This window comes from Enoplosus armatus, chromosome 18 (assembly GCF_043641665.1).
Source record: "Enoplosus armatus isolate fEnoArm2 chromosome 18, fEnoArm2.hap1, whole genome shotgun sequence".
Taxonomy (NCBI): domain Eukaryota; kingdom Metazoa; phylum Chordata; class Actinopteri; order Centrarchiformes; family Enoplosidae; genus Enoplosus; species Enoplosus armatus.
Window position 1 is genome coordinate 294765 of NC_092197.1, and position 18499 is coordinate 313263.

The 18499-nt window shown below is 41.6% G+C and overlaps 2 protein-coding genes across 2 annotated transcripts; both read left to right on the forward strand.

Moving 5' to 3' along the window:
* The first annotated feature begins 1205 nt into the window (after window positions 1–1205).
* Window positions 1206–6619, forward strand: slc25a46 (solute carrier family 25 member 46). Its single transcript, XM_070924489.1, has 8 exons — window positions 1206–1542; window positions 1661–1703; window positions 1922–1979; window positions 3041–3118; window positions 3255–3355; window positions 3435–3491; window positions 3654–3711; window positions 4200–6619. The coding sequence occupies exons 1-8, from the start codon at window positions 1275–1277 to the stop codon at window positions 4794–4796; spliced, it is 1260 nt and encodes a 419-aa protein (XP_070780590.1). The 5' UTR covers window positions 1206–1274; the 3' UTR covers window positions 4797–6619.
* A 668-nt stretch (window positions 6620–7287) lies between these two features.
* wdr36 (WD repeat domain 36) lies at window positions 7288–17113 on the forward strand. Its single transcript, XM_070925056.1, has 22 exons — window positions 7288–7452; window positions 8716–8743; window positions 8847–8947; window positions 9411–9528; window positions 9618–9750; window positions 10146–10200; window positions 10500–10632; window positions 11262–11437; window positions 12356–12476; window positions 12660–12725; window positions 13179–13268; window positions 13369–13511; window positions 13602–13719; window positions 13800–13965; window positions 14073–14181; window positions 14314–14393; window positions 14998–15105; window positions 15331–15562; window positions 15827–15946; window positions 16115–16196; window positions 16633–16820; window positions 16921–17113. Exons 1-22 carry the CDS (start codon window positions 7288–7290, stop codon window positions 17068–17070), a joined length of 2682 nt encoding a protein of 893 aa, XP_070781157.1. The 3' UTR covers window positions 17071–17113.
* Window positions 17114–18499: the final 1386 nt, after the last annotated feature.

Consider the following 18499-nt stretch of genomic DNA (forward strand, 5'->3'; position numbering starts at 1 on the left):
TAAAAACGAGAAAACCTAAATATTTTAGAAATCTGTTTCAAAACTTGTTTCAAACTAAAAAATGTATTATTTATTACACAAATAACAAACTGGAACAACTAAATGGTCCTTATTCACATATATTAACCAAACATGTTAATATTTTGTATGACCTCCTTTGGCCCTGATAACAACTTGCATTCTTGCTGGCATTGCTTTTATGTACTTTTCGACAGTCTCTTTCGTTATTGAGTTCCAAATAGTTTCTAGCTGTTCCCAGAGACTTGCTTTGGATGAAACTTTTGTGCGATCTATTTTTGAATTCAATAAATCCCAGATCTGTTCAATAGGATTCAAGTCTGGACTTTGACTTGGCCAGTCCATCAGTTCCAGTACTCCGGATTCCTTTTTCTTGGTCAAGTAGTCTCTGCACAGCTATGCAGTGTGCTTGGGGTCATTGTCTTCTTGGTATATGAACCCACGACCAATCAGGTTCAATCCAGAAGGGATTCCATGATGCACCAAGATGTTGTGGTAGACCTTGTTCATGATACCGTCGATTTTAACTAATTTGCCCATGCCGTTTCCACAAATGGAACCCCCATACCATCAAATGCAAATCTTTTGTTCGCTCACTTTGCATTTTGTAAATTGATAAAAATAAACAATCATTATTTATATTTTTGAAAGCATTCTTAGTTTACATTTTTTCACACCTGCCTAAAACTTATATATATATATATATATATATATATATATATATATATATATATATATATATATAATGTAGTTCAGTCTGTGCTTCCTGTCTGCACATTCACTCCAGTTTGTCTCTCATGTATTTTGTCTACTACATAATACTATATCATAATCCAGCTGGGCCTTTCTGCAGATCAGAGGGAATAGTCCCACTTGGACCCTTCAGGGGCTCCCTAGATCTGTCAGTTTCCTGTTACGTCGCATGTATTATTATGAACATAATAATTATCAACACAACACACTTATCAGAAATTGAAACGCATCATCTGTCCTCTGCTGACCGGTAGGCGGCAGTAATGAGCCGTCACACCTCCAGGCTGCCGGAAACAGAGAGGAAGATCTTCCGGGTGTTCAGGTGGTAGGTGGATGTTGTTCTGCTGCGGGTCAAATCAATCAGGGACGAATATTCCTCCTTTAAATCATTTCTCTCGTTATTTTACCGAGACGTTTATGTGTTCAGTTGAATGACCTGTGATATCCGTTAACCGGATCTCAGTCACGGTCCTCCCGCAGTTTGTCCCCACTCCGACCCTCTGATGGCCTCCAGGCGGCCGGACAGCTTCGACGGGCTCGGCTACCGCGGCCGCGACGACCCGCTGTATGGAGCCAGCTACCCGGTTAGAAGCGCCGGAGGCCCCGCGGAGCTGCAGCACCACCACTGGGTCACCACGCCGCCGGACATCCCCGGTAGCCGAAACCTGCACGGAGAGCGTACACCTCACTACGACGAGCCGCTGGGAGAGCCCGGAGGTTCAGGAGCCACAGCCGCCTGGGACGCTCCGCAGCCGGGCGTACCGCCTGCCGGTAGGTCGGATAGATGGTTAGCTAGCAGGCTAATAATAATTAACAAATTAAATTAACAAATTGCGTTTGTGTTGTGTTTAGTAGTCGAATTAATGATGAATTTTTCTTGTTATTGCAGAGCAGATGAATCGATTTGCAGGCTTTGGAATCGGACTCGTCAGGTTGTAAATTATTTCTTATTAATATTAACATCATAGTCATAATCGTATGATACACGTGTTATTATGACTCTTACACAGGCGGTCTGACAGCAACTAATGTCAATCATCATAACATCAGTCCCTAACAGATGTCTGCTGAGCCTGACAGACAATACTCAGGGATCCATTTGGGAGTTCAAAATAAGTGTCATTAAATAAACCTACCTGTCTGTCTGCAGTCTGTTCACAGAGAACGTCCTTGCCCACCCCTGTATCGTCTTCCGCAGACAGTGTCAGGTATCGGCTCACCTTCTTATCAATAACTGATCAATAACTACTCATCTCCTCCAGATTGACTCTCTGTGTGTCACTGAGAGGAATTCAAATGTGTTTCTGTGTGAAACACCGTATATGAATTATTGTCTCAGTTTTAATTATTGTAATATATATATTATTACATTTTGTGAACAGTTTTAAATTCAATAATTTTTAAACTTGTATATAAAATATTAACAACATACTTCAAAGTGGCAACAGACATCAGTAAACACCCTCCGAGCTTCACTCTTGTTTTCTTCACCTTCTTCTCCTCCGTCAACAGGGCTCTTTTTCCTTTGTAGAGTTTCCACAGTTACTCCGGTTGTTCCACCGTCTGCTACAGGAGGATAGCTCCTGACAGCTACAGGGAAAACATAAGCCATCCACTTTTTATTTGTTTTAAAGAACTTTATTGAAACAGTTAAACAACACGTTTACAGCAGCTTATGTAAAAGCCGTGGACGTATAAAGAGAAGGTAACAGTGTTTTGGTGTCAGTGGTGGACGCACTTCCTTTGTGCCGTAAATGGAGCCTTCAGTCTCCCGGGAGATCGTCCCCGGTGGACCTGCACAGACCTGCACAGAGACAGAGAGGCTTATAGGGAACCAGTCGAAACACTGATGGTGTCATTATTCTACAGCCGTTACATCGTGTTCAACGTTTACCTCATGAAACAAACTCGTCTGTTGCCACTTTAAAGAACCTGAGATATCAACCTTGAACATTAAAGGATCATTTCAGTGTTTTTCCTCCTTAAATAAAAATATCGTGACTTCTTTATTTCTTTTGCTGACTTTTTTTCTATTTAAAAAATCTGATGTAGAAGTGTAGAAGTGAGATGCACTTAAAGTTTAATGATTTTAATTATGTGTGAAACATAAATCATGTACATTCTTATATTTACAGCTTTGTATTTTTATTTCATAATTTTTTGTGATAGTAGTATAGAAATCATTAACGTTTCATCTTTTAAGTATAATAAATCGACATAACCCTGTTTTTGTTCCTCCTGCTGCTCTCTGATTGGCTGTATGTCTCAGGTGAACTACCACGGCCGCTGTTACCACCTGACTCCGTTCAGCGCCGTCGCCGTCATGTATGCCATCACCAAGGCTCAGGTAAAGGCCACGAAACAGATGTAAATGTTGATGTAACAAACTAGGACGCAGCAGCGGTGAGAGACGAGAGGAACAACAAAATAATCGAGTAATCAATCGTCTGATCAGGTATCAATAACGTGTTGTCGTCGTTCAGGGTCCGAAGGCTCTCTGGAAGGGGATGGGCGGCACCTTCATCGTTCACGGCATCACGCTGGGAGCTGAGGGCATCATCAGCGAGCTCACACCGTTACCACGGTAACCACCCACTCTACTCATGCTACTGTAGTATTGGTGTCATATTACTGCAGTACTACAGAGTGTTTTCTGTCTGCAGGGAGCTTCCTCACAGGTGGAGCTGGAAACAGTTGGCTGGACATTTAGTGCTTAAAGGGTCAGTTCACTTCTTCTACTGAATGAAAGAGCAGATCAAACAAACATGTGATCTGAATCCTTCCTGCAGAATCTACTTTACATTTCTGTATATTTAATCTGAAGTCGCATCTCTCTCTCTCTCTCTCTGTCTACGCTCTGTATCTATGTCTCTCGCCCACAGGTTAACAGCTGTGGTGGCTCTTCCATTTTACTGCGCCAGCCTCATCGAGACGGTCCAGGTCACTATTAATTATTGAAATTTATTAAAATGTTTATCTTTAATCATCTGTCTGGTTATTATTATTATTCATTTTTATCAAGAATGTTTGATGGGAATATAGTTTCTGAACAGTTAATTTATTTATTATGTTAAGGACAACAAACAGGAATAAACATCTCTGTAAATAAGCCGGTGTTAGCCAACTGGCCTCTGCGTTCCTCTCTCATACATTTAATAACAGCAGGCCTGTATTAGAGACTGGCCTTCATTTCTAATTCCTTCTGTTTGAGTATGTTACTCATATTTTAGTATGAAGCCTCCTTGTTCAAAATGTAATTATGTAAATGTAATAAGATTAAAAACACAAGAGTTTGTTGTTTTAAACAAGAAAATGTTCGTCATTATTTATCAAAATGACTTTAGATACAAACAAAAAAGATGAAAACAAACAGGTGGTTGATTTTAAAGCGGGCCCTTGTGTTGAAGCTTCCTCTCGTGTTTCCACAGAGTGAGATCGTCCGTGACGACTCGTCCTCCGGTCTGCTGGATTGTGTCCGTGAAGGTTTGACTCGGTTGTTGGGCGTCGGAGCTCCTCACAGTCGCCGCCTGCTTCCTCTCGGCTCTCTGCTGCTTCCCGCCGCGCTGCACGCCGTTCTGCGATATGCCATCGCCGCCTCCGTCCAGCGGGCAGCGCTGTGGCTGCACCAGCGGGGCAGGAAGCAGCGGGCGGACCCGTCCAACCCGCTGGACGCCTACTTCCCCGAGCTTGCGGCATCGTGGGCGGGGTCTCTGGTGGCCGACATCATGCTGTTTCCTCTGGAGACGGCGCTGCACCGCCTCGGCCTTCAGGGCACGCGTACCATCATCGACGCAACCGACGGCGTGGTTGCCGCGGGGAACGGTGGCAGTCCGCTGGTCCTGCCCGTCAACACACAGTACGACGGCTTCTCCGACTGCCTCCACGCCATCCGCCGCAAGGAGGGCGTGACTGGGTTTTACCGTGGCTTCGGAGCGCTGGTGGCACAGTACGCGCTGCACGGAGCGCTGCTGGCTGCCGCCAGGACTCTACTGAGGCTGCTGCTGCTGGAGGGGAGGGCCAGCTAGAGGTGTTGCCATGGAGACGCAGCATCACTTCCTGTACAGGGCTCAGCTGTTTCCACATCTCGTTCATCGATTCATCTCTGCTGAGTGTGACATATTATTGCGGTCAACATGACGACAAAACATTTTCTCACTTTCTGTTTTCAGTGAGAAAAGTTCTGATTTAAAAAGATGAAGTGATGTAACTGCAAATATTTGTTCTGTCATGGTGGCTGATTGGTGGTAAAAAAAAACAAAAACACCAAAATAATATAATAATAATGATAATAGAGCCGAAATATGAGTTTAGAAAACTGTGTCCAGAAAGTAAAACTACAAATAAAAACGCAAAAACTTCAGAGAAAAGTCGTTCTGTAAGTTTAATGAAGTCATCATGTGATTGTTCGCATGTTGACAGGACTTACACTACACTACTACACACAACCATCCTGACAACGGCCTAGCAACCACCTGTTACCTACCTACCTAACAACAGCAAGGAACATTACAGATGACACCTAGCAACCACTAAGCAACACCATAGCAACCAACTGAAATGCCTTGCAAGCACCTGTTCCCGACCTAGCAACTGTCAGGAACACCATAGCAACCAAAGAGTAGCCACTTTGGGCTGCCATAGCAACCAGTGGAAAAACTCTTGCAACCACCTATTTCCAACCTAGTAACCGCCAGGATCCAACTCACACCTCAGCTCCTTTCAGTTCTTATAGTTCAGTGGGGGTCAGAGCTTAGACTTTAACTGATGTTTCACCTCAACTCCTTTCAGTGGTTACTGTGGACGTGCTTTAATCCTTTAGTCCTTTCCAGTTTTTCCAGAAATCACACCAACTTTTCTTCAGTAGAAAGCTCCAGGTCATGTTTAGCCTACCTTAGCACAAAGACTGGAAGCAGGGGGAAACTGTTGGCCTTGTCAAAACAGAAAAAAAGATCAGGTCGGATTTACGTTTTGACTCTGAAAGTTTGTCACTTCCAGCCTGCAAACAAAATGTTGTGTTGGTTGTTTGTTGCCATGGAAATGCAGTATCACTTCCTGTTCCAGCATGAAGGCATGAACTCATGAACCTGTGTTCAAATATTCTGTTTGTGTTTAAATACTTACAGCTGAGTGTTCGCCTACAGTCCACGTGTATCTCTAGCTGCTGCGTAATGATCAGTATGTGTTTCATAAGTTCTGATGTACATGAATACCTTCAGAGAAAAGTTCAACATCATCAGCCAACAGCGAATTAAAGAAAATGTTTGGGACGTGAAGCCACTTTTTATTTATATAAAGTTGTAAAAATGAAATAAAGTTCTATGTATTAAAAGAAATATAGATTTAGATTAATTTATATGACTCATATTTAAATCAATATTCAAATCAAATGAGTGAAGAATAAATTAATCAGTTAAAGACTGAATTTGATGTTGCATTTTTGAAATAAATGTTTGCAGAAAAAGACAATTTTATTCACACCTAAAAACAGTCTGAAAGATGAAAAACATTCAGTTAAAGTGTGTTTTTTTTAAATCCCTGACTCTGCACTTGTTTATATTGTGTTGTATTTTTGTTGTAAATGTCACATGTTGAAACTTTGCTGTCGAAAAATAAAATCTCTGAACTCTGAGAAGTTTTTCTCTTTTGAAACAAGAAAGCTTTGTGAATTTGTTTTCATCTGAAGTAAAATCAGCTCTGTGTGGAGACGAGGCTGCATGTTCAGTTTAACACAATCAACAAATAGAAGTTATAAGGGTCAGAACGTCACGTATAACGTCACTAATAAATGTAAATGTATGTTAGGAACTTCTTCAGTGTCAGTTTGTTTTTCTTTGTGAAAATACCATAAATAAGCTGTTTACTTCATAGGTTTCTATTGGTTTGATATAATTGAAATATATATCGTATTCATTTTTTGGTTTTTACATCAAAACAAAATGTTTGTATGTTGTTCATGTCATGAAATTTTTTAATAAAAACATGATGCATTGCTTAAATCGTGTTTGTTTTTATTATTTTACATACACACTCATCTTACTTTCTTAATAATAATAATATTGAATTTAATTTGCTTGTGACATTTTGCGTTCAATTGTAATTCCAGACAATTTTTCCGTGATCGGATTATTGTATATTTATTATTGGTTTTGTTTATTTTTGTCGTTTTTAATTGAATTATTTATGTATTACCTTACTTATTAATATTTATGTTTTTTCTCTTTTTGAAGTTTTTTTAAATTCTAGTTTTATCCCTGTTTAATTTATTCTAACTTTTATACTTTTTTCATTTATTAAAATCTCAGTTTTGTTTTCTGTACTTTGACTTTTTACTTTTTCCTGCTTTGATCTCAGAGCGGAACTTTGCTGTTGTTGTTCGTTTCCAGTCGGACCGGATTCTCGGCACTCCTCCATGTGTTCTCTCTGTCGGTTTAGCACAGTCTCTCCGGTTTGTCTGTTTGTTTGTTTGTTTGTTAGTTTTCGGGTTTTATCCGGTAAAATCCTCCGTAGTTACCTGACATGCCGGGTGGTGGGAGTCTCGCGAGCAGCGGGAGTTCTTTGTTCTCCGGGTTCCGGGTTCTGGGACTTTATTCCAACCACGTGCCGCACGCGCTACGGTACCACAAGAAGCACCGGGAGTTTTACTTGGTGACGGCGGTCGGTAAATGTTTCCACACGTACAACGTAAGACACGTTAATTGTATTAACTTATTTTAATGTTCACAGACGTTTGTCAAATCATTATATGAACGTTTGTCCTCTCACGGCTCCCGTACAGCTGATGTCTCTCTGATTGCTTTATTCTGTGAATATGACCGGAAGTCTTTGTTTGATCTCTTTAGTTTGTCCAAATTTTATTTTATTTTATTTCATCTGGGTACCTGTCTGTCTCTCTCTTCACCTGTCTGTCTCTCTCATCACCTGTCTGTTGGCTGTGATGCGTGTGTCTGTCTTCATGTTGTTGACGTCTGTACTGAAACAATGACAAAGGGACAGTCTGCAGGTGACGGAGGGACAGTGAGCTAGTGACGGAGGGACAGTCAGCTGGTGACAGAGGGACAGTGAGCAGGTGACGGAGGGACAGTCAGCTGGTGACGGAGTGACAGTGAGCTCGTGACGGAGGGGCAGTCAGCTAGTGACAGAGGGACAGTGAGCAGGTGACGGAGGGACAGTGAGCTAGTGACGGAGGGACAGTCAGCTGGTGACGGAGGGACAGTGAGCTGGTGACGGAGGAGGGACAGTGAGCAGGTGACGGAGGGACAGTCAGCTAGTGACGGAGGGACAGTGAGCAGGTGACGGAGGGACAGTGAGCTAGTGACGGAGGGACAGTCAGCTGGTGACGGAGGGACAGTGAGCAGGTGACGGAGGGACAGTCAGTTAATGACGGAGGGACAGTGAGCAGGTGACGGAGGGACAGTCAGCTAGTGACGGAGGGACAGTCAACTGGTGACGGAGGGACAGTCAACTGGTGACGGAGGGACAGTCAGCTAGTGACGGAGGGACAGTCAGCTAATGACGGAGGGACAGTGAGCAGGTGACGGAGGGACAGTGAGCAGGTGATGGAGGGACAGTCTCAAATCAGCTACAGCTACTAAGTACAGCTTCTTTGTTGATCCCAGATCAGCAGTTTGGAAAGACCCCTTGTAAGTCAGCAGGACTCTATACTCTAGATGCTGATCTACTGACAGTCCTGAAGGTTTACCAGAGTCCTGGTGGTCCTGGTACTCCACCACCACCGAGGAGCCCAGCAGGACGTACAGAAGTCATGTAGCTTATTGTTGTCTGCAGTGAATAATTCAGTAGTTTCTGAATGCAGGAGTTTAAATGATTCTACCTCAATGTTTACACAGTTCATGTCAGAGATCCGCATGGTGACTGATGAGTCGATCAGCATATTGATTAATATGTATTGATTACTTTGATTTACTGTCTCCTGATTATTTTCAGGTGAACAGGTTGGGGATCGTTGCTGTCAGTGAGTAGATAAAATATTTTTAAACTGAATTCACTGTGATGATGCTGCTGAGAGTTCTGCTCTCTGATTGGCTGCTATGTTGCGATATAATGTGGTTGCCTAGGTAACAGCCTATCAGATGACATCAGCTGTGTGGCAGCAGACAGGATGTTGGTGTTTGCTGCCACCGGGCGACTCATCAGCGCCTTCGCCAGGAATAAAGAGGTAAAAAAAACTTTATTAACTTTTGCTGCCATTTTCTATAATTATTTAATAGATTGTTAAAATGTTTCTTCATTTTTTTTATTGAAGAATACTTTTTCTCAGATTTTGGATTTGGAGAATTTTATAATTGTGTTTTTGTAATCGTTTTTTTTTGCATTTGCTTACATTTTGCTTTTGGTTATTTTTGGTTTTTTTTATCTGTAACTTTTTAAAGATTTTCAAATAACGTTTTTCGTTCAACTTCAAAAACCAGATTTGAGACACATTTTTGAAACAATTTTTTTCCAACCATAATTTTTTTTTAAATATTTTTACATTAAGAAATATATTTTTTATTTTTATAATTTTTTGAAAATAAATTATGTTGTTTTTTCTCAGATGAGATTTAGATTTTATTCATTTTTAAAAATGTATTAGTTATTTTTCATATATTTTCTGTTGACCCAGTTTGCTCTCCGCACAGGTGGTGATGCGTTACCATGGACACAGACAGGAAGTGCGTATGCTGCTTCCTCTGGGTGATCAGCTGATCTCTGCTGACAGCAGTGGTGATGTCATTGTGTGGGACGTCCAGGGAGGGGGTGAGGAGGCGGGGCTTCACTTACTGTCACCTGCTCCTTTATTTGACCTGTCCTGTTACCCATCATGCCTTGCTGTCTCTCCCTCTCAGACATCTACCTGCAGCTGCAGTTTGACCCCGCCACCTTTGACGTTTCCGCCATGATGCACCCCAGCACGTACCTGAACAAGGTGCTGCTGGGAAGCTCCCAGGGTGCACTGCAGCTCTGGAACATCAAGACCAGGTTAGTATGTTAGCATGTTAGCATCCAGGCTAACAGGTTTCTACACCCAAAACCTGCAAACTTCCTGTCAGATTTCACTGTGAAACACCTGAAAGGTAAAAGAACATCATGATGAATAAAACACTGAACAATACTTGGTGCCTTTTATTGTTTTATGTTTATAAAATATATATAAGTTTCACCACATTAAGAAAATCAGCGACATTAACTACATTATATGTGTAGTAGTTATACTGTAACAACATGTAAACCAAAGCCCTAAAACACAAACATCTGAAAACACATTTAAAGGCCATCAGAACTATAACTTTCATTTAATAATTAGCTGCACTTTGAGCTCATTAATTCACTTTTTTCTTTTAGAGCTGATTGTTTTTGTTCTTCTTTGTCTTCAGTAAGCTGTTGTTCACGTTCCCCGGCTGGTCAGCAGGAGTCACCGTTCTGCAGCAGGTCAGTCCTTTTTTTCAAAATAAGATAACACAACAGAAACAACTGAATGACATATTACATAAACAGTTTCTGTAACATCTTATTGTAATTCTTAATGTTTTTATTATATTCTTATTGAATATATTCAAAATATATTAAAGTCAGTTTTTTAAGGGACAAAAGTATTTAATTCTACATCAGATACCTTTTAAAAGATGTTTAATTTTAACATGTTAAAGTGTACTGAATATTATTTATTAAGTGCTTCTGATTTCGTGCATCATTTTTATTTGTTAAATAATAGAAACTTACTTTCACAGAGTCCCGCAGTGGACGTGGTCGGCATCGGCACGGCGACGGGTTGCATCATCATTCACAACATCCGATTGAACGAGACGCTGATGACCTTCACACAAGACTGGGGACCAATCACCTCGCTTGCTTTCAGAACAGGTACAGGTGGTAGTCTGGGGGTGTTGTGTTTCACAGTGAAGAGGTGGTGGGTATGTGGGGAGTGGGAGGTCCAGACATGAATACATATTTTTTTATTTTGGTGCACATGTGTTAATGTGTGATGGTTAGGCATGAATCCAATCTGACCTTTTGTCTCCCTCTCTGTCTCTGTGTCTCTCTGTCTGTCTTTCTCTATGTCTCTCTGTCTGTCTTTCTATATGTCTCTCTCTCTGTGTCTCTCTCTGTCTCTGTCTGTCTCTGTGTCTCTCTGTCTGTCTGTGTCTCTCTCTCTCCCTCTGTGAATCTCTCTCTGTCTCTATTTCCCTCTGTGACTCTCGCTCTCTGTGTCTCTCTCTCTCTTTGTGTCTCTCTCTGTGTCTGTGTGTGTGTGTGTGTGTGTGTGTGTCTGTCTCTCTGTTTCTCTCTCTGTCTGTCTCTCTGTGTCTGTCTCTCTGTTTCTCTCTATGTCTGTCTCTCTCTCTCTATGTCTCTCTCTGTCTGTCTGTCTGTCTCTCTCTCTCTCTCTCTCTCTCTATGTCTCTCTCTGTCTGTCTGTCTCTCTCTCTCTGTCTGTCTGTCTGTCTCTCTCTCTCTCATATATATTCTGTGTGTGTCTCTCTCTCTGTCAGACGGTCCTCCTGTCGTGGCGTCCGGCAGTCCTCAGGGCCACATTGCATTCTGGGATCTGGAGCGCCGCCAGCTGGTCACTCAGCAGAGACACGCCCACGGCACAGCCGTTGCTGCGACAACCTTCCTGCACAGGGAGCCGCTATTGGTCACCAATGGAGCCGACAACGCCATCAAGGTAAAACAGATAAACAGACATGAAGGAGAGAGAGTGAATTATAAACAACTGGAAATTGAAAAAAAAACAAAACAAACTTCTTTGTGCGCCCTCTTGTTAGCTGCAGAGTCCATCAGTTTCTGTTCCTCTGTCTTGAGGTGTTGGTGCAGGGTGCTTCTCCACCTTGTCCCAGGACTTGGTGTCTTGGGCCTCCATGTCTCTCTTGCAGACAACTTTGTAGTGCAGGTGGGGACAGCCTGTTGTTCTCCTTCTAGTTGCCAGTTCTCCATAGAGGAGGCCTTTGGGGATGCGGCCATCCCCCGACAGTCAAGTGTACATGCTGGGGAGGCCGGCGCAGGTCAGAACCTCTGTGTTGGTCAATATTTAAAGTTGATCACTTGGTCTTGCCAGAATGTGCCCAGGATGCGATTTCTCAGATGGAAGGAGTTGAGTCTCCTCTCCTGCCTGGTGTAGGTAGTCGAAGTCTCGCCATCATGGTCCTAACTGTTTGGTGTTTTCCGTCACTCGTTTGGTGAGACGGGCAAATCCAAAGTCTTTGCCAGCCTGATAATAGTGATACATCAGTTTCTGGAGTTCTTGCTGCTGACGATGCTGAGAAGGGAGATGTCTCTGTAGCTGTTCGTCACTTCTCTCATCCTTGTTCTTGTAGTGAATCAGAATCAGAAATACTTTATTGATCCCCAGGATTTTCTGTGGTACAGCTCCTTCTTCCCAGGACCTCATGCAGTGGAAGCATATATATATATATTTATGTAAATATATTTGTGTATGTGTATACACATACAATATGTATGTGTGTGTGTGTGTGTATATATGTATATATATATATATGTATGTATATATGTATATATACATACATATATGAAACTACCTTTCCCTCCTCCACTAATATTAATAAATTCATTATTTATTTTGAAGGTGTGGATATTCGACCAGGAGGGGGGCGGAGCCAGATTGCTGCGGAGTCGTCAGGGCCACAGTGCCCCGCCCACCACCATCCATCACCATGGCAACGATGGAAAAAATATCCTCAGCGCTGGTAAAAAAAACAGCTTCATCATCTGCATATAACATAATTTATTTTTAATTGTTTAAATGTTTTGCTAATACTTTTAGCAACAAATTTTCATATTTTCCAGTTAGCTTTATTCGTTGCTCACATATTGTACAGTATAATACACATATTTTCCTTCTGTATAATAAATTAACCTGCCCCCTGCAGGTCAGGACGGGACATTGCAGTCTTTTTCCACCATCCATGAGCGTTTCAACAAGAACCTGGGTCACGGTAAGTAACAGACTCTGTTTTTAAAAAAAGTAATTTTAAAGATACCTTGCCCAGCAGTAGAGGAAAAAAACGTGTGGATGCAAACCAAAATGCTGTGTGATTGGTCAGAGTTTGCTGTTTGATTAGGTATCCATTTATTTGGTAAAACAGGATTTTTTGGTTGTGTTTTTGTATAATTTCTCATTCAATGTCACCATGAATAGGAAATAAAATGGAGGAAGTCTAGATAAACAGCTGCTTTTTTTACTTTATGACCTTTGTATTATAAGAAATTGATTGGTGTTTTTTTTAGATGAATTGATGGACACACCTCGGCTAATCAGATGCGGGCTGATGTTAGATATTGTGACGTTGCTTCTGCTGTGAAACAAGAACATAATAAAATCCAGATTATCTGAATGGACTCTGGCCAAAGCATACTCTTCTGTGTTTGTGTGTACATGTTTTGTCCAGGCTCCATCAACAAGAAGAAAGAGCAGAAGAAGAAGAAGGGGTTGTCCTACGAGGAGCTGCGTCTTCCTGCCATCACAGTGTTCTCCTCTGGTGGGTTCTGACACAAACTTAATCCACACAGAACCCCATAGAGAAAATGTCCAGTTTAAATAGTAGCTGATGGACATGGTCCCTCTCTGTTGATTGTCAGCTGCTGCCCGTCAGTCAGACTGGGACGGCATCGTTGCATGTCATCGCGGTCGTCTAGCAACCACCACGTGGAACTACCAGCGGTGCACTATGGGAGCTCACCATCTGCAGCCGCCGGTCACTCGCAGGGGCACCAGCGCTACGGTAACACCATCCTCATCATCACACCTGTTTCTCTAAGCTCCTCCCGCCACTTCACTTGAGGGTCATGTGACTTCCTGTCTCTGTTCCCAGGCTGTCGACATCACTTCCTGCGGCAACTTTGCTGTGATTGGCTCATCGTGCGGCCGCGTTGACGTCTACAACCTGCAGTCCGGCCTGCACCGTGGTTGTTATGGCGACAATGAGAAGGGTGTGCTCACCTGTTCTTGTCTGTGATTGGTCCATTCTGTGTGTCTCTCTCTGTCATTAACCCTGCCCCCTCTGTTCCAGCTCACAGCGGGACGGTGCAAGGTGTTGCGACGGATACCCTGAACCAGCTGACACTCACAGCAGGCTCTGATTGGCTGCTCAAGTTCTGGCGCTTCAAGAGCCGGAAACAGGAAGAGCAGCTGAAGCTAAACGCTGCGCCGGCTAGCATGATGCTGCACAGAGACAGGTAGCTAACAGTTACCATGTCACTACACAGAAACAACTAGCTAACAGTTAGCATGACACTACACGCAGACAGGTAGCTAACAGTGTTTTTTTTGTCTTGTATGTTAGCGGGATGTTAGCATTAGCGCTGGATGACTTCACGCTGCCAGTGGTCGACATAGTAACCAGACGGGTCGTCAGGAAGTTTGCAGGTCACCATGCCAACATCAACGACATGGTGGGTCCAGGAAAGCTAACAACCTGCTAATGATGTTCAACGTAAACTAGCATGCTAAAAGACGTCTTATAGACACTCGGTCTTCTGTTTGTTAACAGCTTTTATCCCCAGTGAAAATATTTTCTTCCTTAGACATTCAGCCCTGATGGCCGCTGGCTGGTTACCGTGGCGATGGACTGCACCATTCGTACCTGGGATCTCCCCTCAGGATGGTAAGAATTGAACAGTCAGCTTTTACTGTCACTGCTTCACCAGACCTTCACATAGACACACTGTTCAAACTTTGTGACATTTGTGCTTCTCTCTGGAGTTTTAATATTTTTAATACTTTTAAAGTATTCAACTTTTCCCCCCCATTCCCTCCAACTTAAGAACTTCTCTTAAACCTACAGTCCACCTACATTCAGATCTTACACGACTAACTGAAATCTCATTTCACTTCCTGTCCAACTAACAATTCAACTGCTTTCATCTCTTAGACTGTAACTGACTTGCTTTCAGCACTCTCTCTTCAGCTGACGCAGCTTTCACTGCTATCATTTCCACCTCAACTGCTTTCATTACTGTACTTCAACTGAAGCTTACAATGCCTTCAACACTCACTCTTCAACTGCTTTCAGTGTTTTACTGAAACATTAACTGGTTTCATCTTTTACTCTTTCAGGTGTTTACATACAAACTGACTCTTCAACTTTCTAAACATAGTATTAATTTACTGACTTTACTTTGTGTTATTCTGATTGTTATAAATTAATTATTATATGTTGACAGGAGTGAATATATTTCACATCAAACTGTAACCTTCTTCTTCTTCAGTCTCGTCGACTGTTTCCTGGTTGCCATGGCGCCGGTGGGCGTGTCATTGTCACCGACCGGAGACTTCCTGGCGACGGCTCACGTTGACAGTCTAGGCGTTTACCTCTGGTCTGAACCAATCACCTCTCAGGATAAATAATAACAAATAATAAATTGTACATCTGACCACTCTCAGTGCAGAGTTTAGTTAAAGCAGCCAGCCAATCAGATTGCCTGTGTTGACTTTTTGTGATATGTTTTGATATTTGTAAAGATGACATTACTGACCTGTGTGTTTGAGTCGTGAGCTGATCTCCTGCAGCAGCCAATCACAGTGCAGCTCTCCTCCCTCAGGACCAATAAGAGTCTGTGTGGACCTATAGGCCTCCGCCCCCTCCCAGCTGACTACCAACCAGCTGAGGAGACGTTGCCAGGGGTCACAGCGGATGAGTCAGAACAGGAAGTGACGTCAGAAGAGGTTGATGATGCGTACGAGTCAGCTGAGCAGTTGGGGGCGGAGCTTGTGACTCTGTCTCTGCTGCCGGAGTCTCGATGGAAAAGTCTGCTGCATCTGGACAACATCAAGGTGAGTCTGCAGTGTGAGAGGTGACAGTCCTCAGACCTGATCTGGAGTCAGTTCTTATTTCATATTCAATATGGTTAATGGGACTTTACATTGAGGTGCTCCCATCATGTTTAAAAATACAACAGGAAGCAGCGACTGTTCCACTTCAACTGCTTTCATCACTGAGCTTCACTGAAGTGTAAAATGGTGGAGTGGATTGTTCCTTCAGGCATTATTTATACATATTAATAATCTGAATGGACTCTGTACCTGTACTGTTTGTAGAGGAGGAATAAACCTGTAGCGTCCCCCGCTGCTCCGGCTGCTGCTCCGTTCTTCCTGCCAACACTTCCTGGTCTCACACCTCGATTCACGTCGCCCACGGCAACCGAACAGGAAACACAGGTACAGCTGGTGGACCTTCAGTTCTTCTTCTTCTTCCACGCAGAGCTTTTATTTCTAAAATCTAAAGTCTCAGATGCTTTTCTTGTCACATCCTGAACACATCGTCTGACCTCAGATCTGCTGAGACTGTAGTAATAATAATAATAATAATAATGATGTGTCTTGTAGTCAAAGGTGCTGAGTTGGGGTTTGTTGTCTCAGAGGTCAGAGTTCAGTTCTGAACTGGAGTCAGCTCTAAAGTCTGGATCATGTGAGTTGCTTTCTTTAATAACTGTTTTAACTGTCTTTTTTGTTTAATATTTTTGTTTATTGGGGGGGTTTGACTTGTTTTTTACAGATTTTTTTTACAACTATTTGATATGTATGAATTAATTTTTGATTATTTATATTTTATTGAATTCCTTTAGATTAAATATGTAATGATTCATTTCGTGTTTCTCATTTTCATAAATAGATTATTCTTTACTGAGGATGTAATGTCTACATATATACACTAAAACTCTTCATAAATATTGAATAGCTATTTGTAAATAATGTTTTATTAGTATAAATTTGTTTAAATATTTTATATTTTCAGAAGTCATTATTAATAATTTAAACTAAAATAACTCACTCTGTGTGTGTGTGTGTGTGTGTGTGTGTGTGTGTGTGTGTGTGTGTGTGTGTGTGTGCGCGCGCACGCGCAGTCGATCGCCCGGTGCGTCTCCTGAAGGATTGTGGGCCGTCGGCGCTCTCCGTGGAGGTCACTTGTCTGACATCAGAGGCAGGCGGAGCCAGCAGCCTCCTGCTCGCCTTCATTCACATGATTGATAGCATGTTGGCCAGTGGACGGGACTTTGATCTGGCTCACGCTTACTTGGCGCTTTTCCTGAAGGTCAGCCAATCAGATCGCAGCAGTCATTTTGAACTCAGTCTTTTATTGTGAAAATCTTTCCTCAGTTGTCTGTTCATGATCTTTTTTTCTTTTTTTTCAGCTTCATCTCCGCTCCTTGTCACAGGACGCCGTTGCCATGGCAGCATTGCTCCACCTCTCTTCCAGGCTGGAGATGGGCTGGGCGGAGCTACGGGCATCATTTGACCAATCACTGTGTCTGCTGTCATACGCCAAGAGTGCACTGCTGTGACACACACACGTTTTGTTTTTCACTAAAACTTGTTGGATTCTGATTCATCTGTTTCTGTTCAAATTATTTTTGAATATTTATGGGTTTTTTTAAAAAAGTGATATCAGAGAGTTTTTCAGTTCTGTGAAGTTTTCATGTCATTTTAAATCAGCTGATATCAGTTTATTATAGATATTAATCAGTCAGCTGATCAGTGACAGGAAATGTTAAATTGTTGTTAAAAGTTGTTTGTTCATATGTTAAAGAAATGACCATCAGCTGATAATGTTATCAGACTTTTAAACTTAATTGAAACCCTTAATTCATTAATGTTCAAGGTTCAAACTAATGATCACAAATATTAATAACTTGAATACACTAGAAAGATTAAAAAACAACTTAAAATCTATTTAAAAGGAATATAAATAATTATAGATGCATCGTTCATAGGAGACAGAAAACATGAAGAGATACTGTATGTGTACTAATATATACTTGCAAGTCTGTGTGATCACGTTAATACACTCCTCTACATGTACCTGTGTACTTTAACTTCATTTATTACCTCCAGAGGTTGAAGAAATAACTACCAAGTAGTAAAAGTCCTGCATTCAACATTTTACCGAGGTAAAAGTACAAAAGTATTAGCATCAAAATGTACCTAAAGTACCAAAAGTAAAAGTACTCATTATGCAGAATAATATATATTATATTATTGACTACTTGATGTTAATTAATGTAATTTAATGTTGCAGCTGCTGAATGTGGAGCTCATTATTAAACATTAAACATTAAAATCATAAATAAATGAACAATGATTGATGACATGACGCAGGAATGAATTGATCTGAAACAACTATTTATATAAGTATTGATGTATTTCCTGATGGGTGGAGCAGCATGTGGTCTATTTTACATTTCATGGATTCAATGGGGAATCTGCTCGCGTACAATGAATTCATTGATGAGTTATAATAAAATAAAAATACTCTGTGGTCATCAAGGCTGTCCCACAAGTAATGGTGCCTATGGTGAAAGGCATGTTGCCTCATGATGTGTTAACACCACAGTTCACTTTATACAGACGGATTTGATTGTAAGGAGAAAAAATGAATTGTAAGGAGCGCCTCACCTCTGTACTCGTTAAAAAGGAGAAATCTATTGAAAGATTATATTCAGAATTAGAAGCAGAAACTCTTTAAACCATAAATGATATTTAACCTTGTAATGAGTTTCTGAGACAAAGATTGTTAAAAACAATTGTACACTTTGTGATTCCGATAATCACAAACTTAGACTTTAGAACATTTATTCTTTGCTTGTAATTATATCTGAAAAGGAATATAATGATATTAGATTATAATTTAAGTTATAATGGAGGATAAAAAAAAAGAAGGAAATGATGCACAATAGCATGATTATTATGGCCAAACAATTTATCCACAGATGT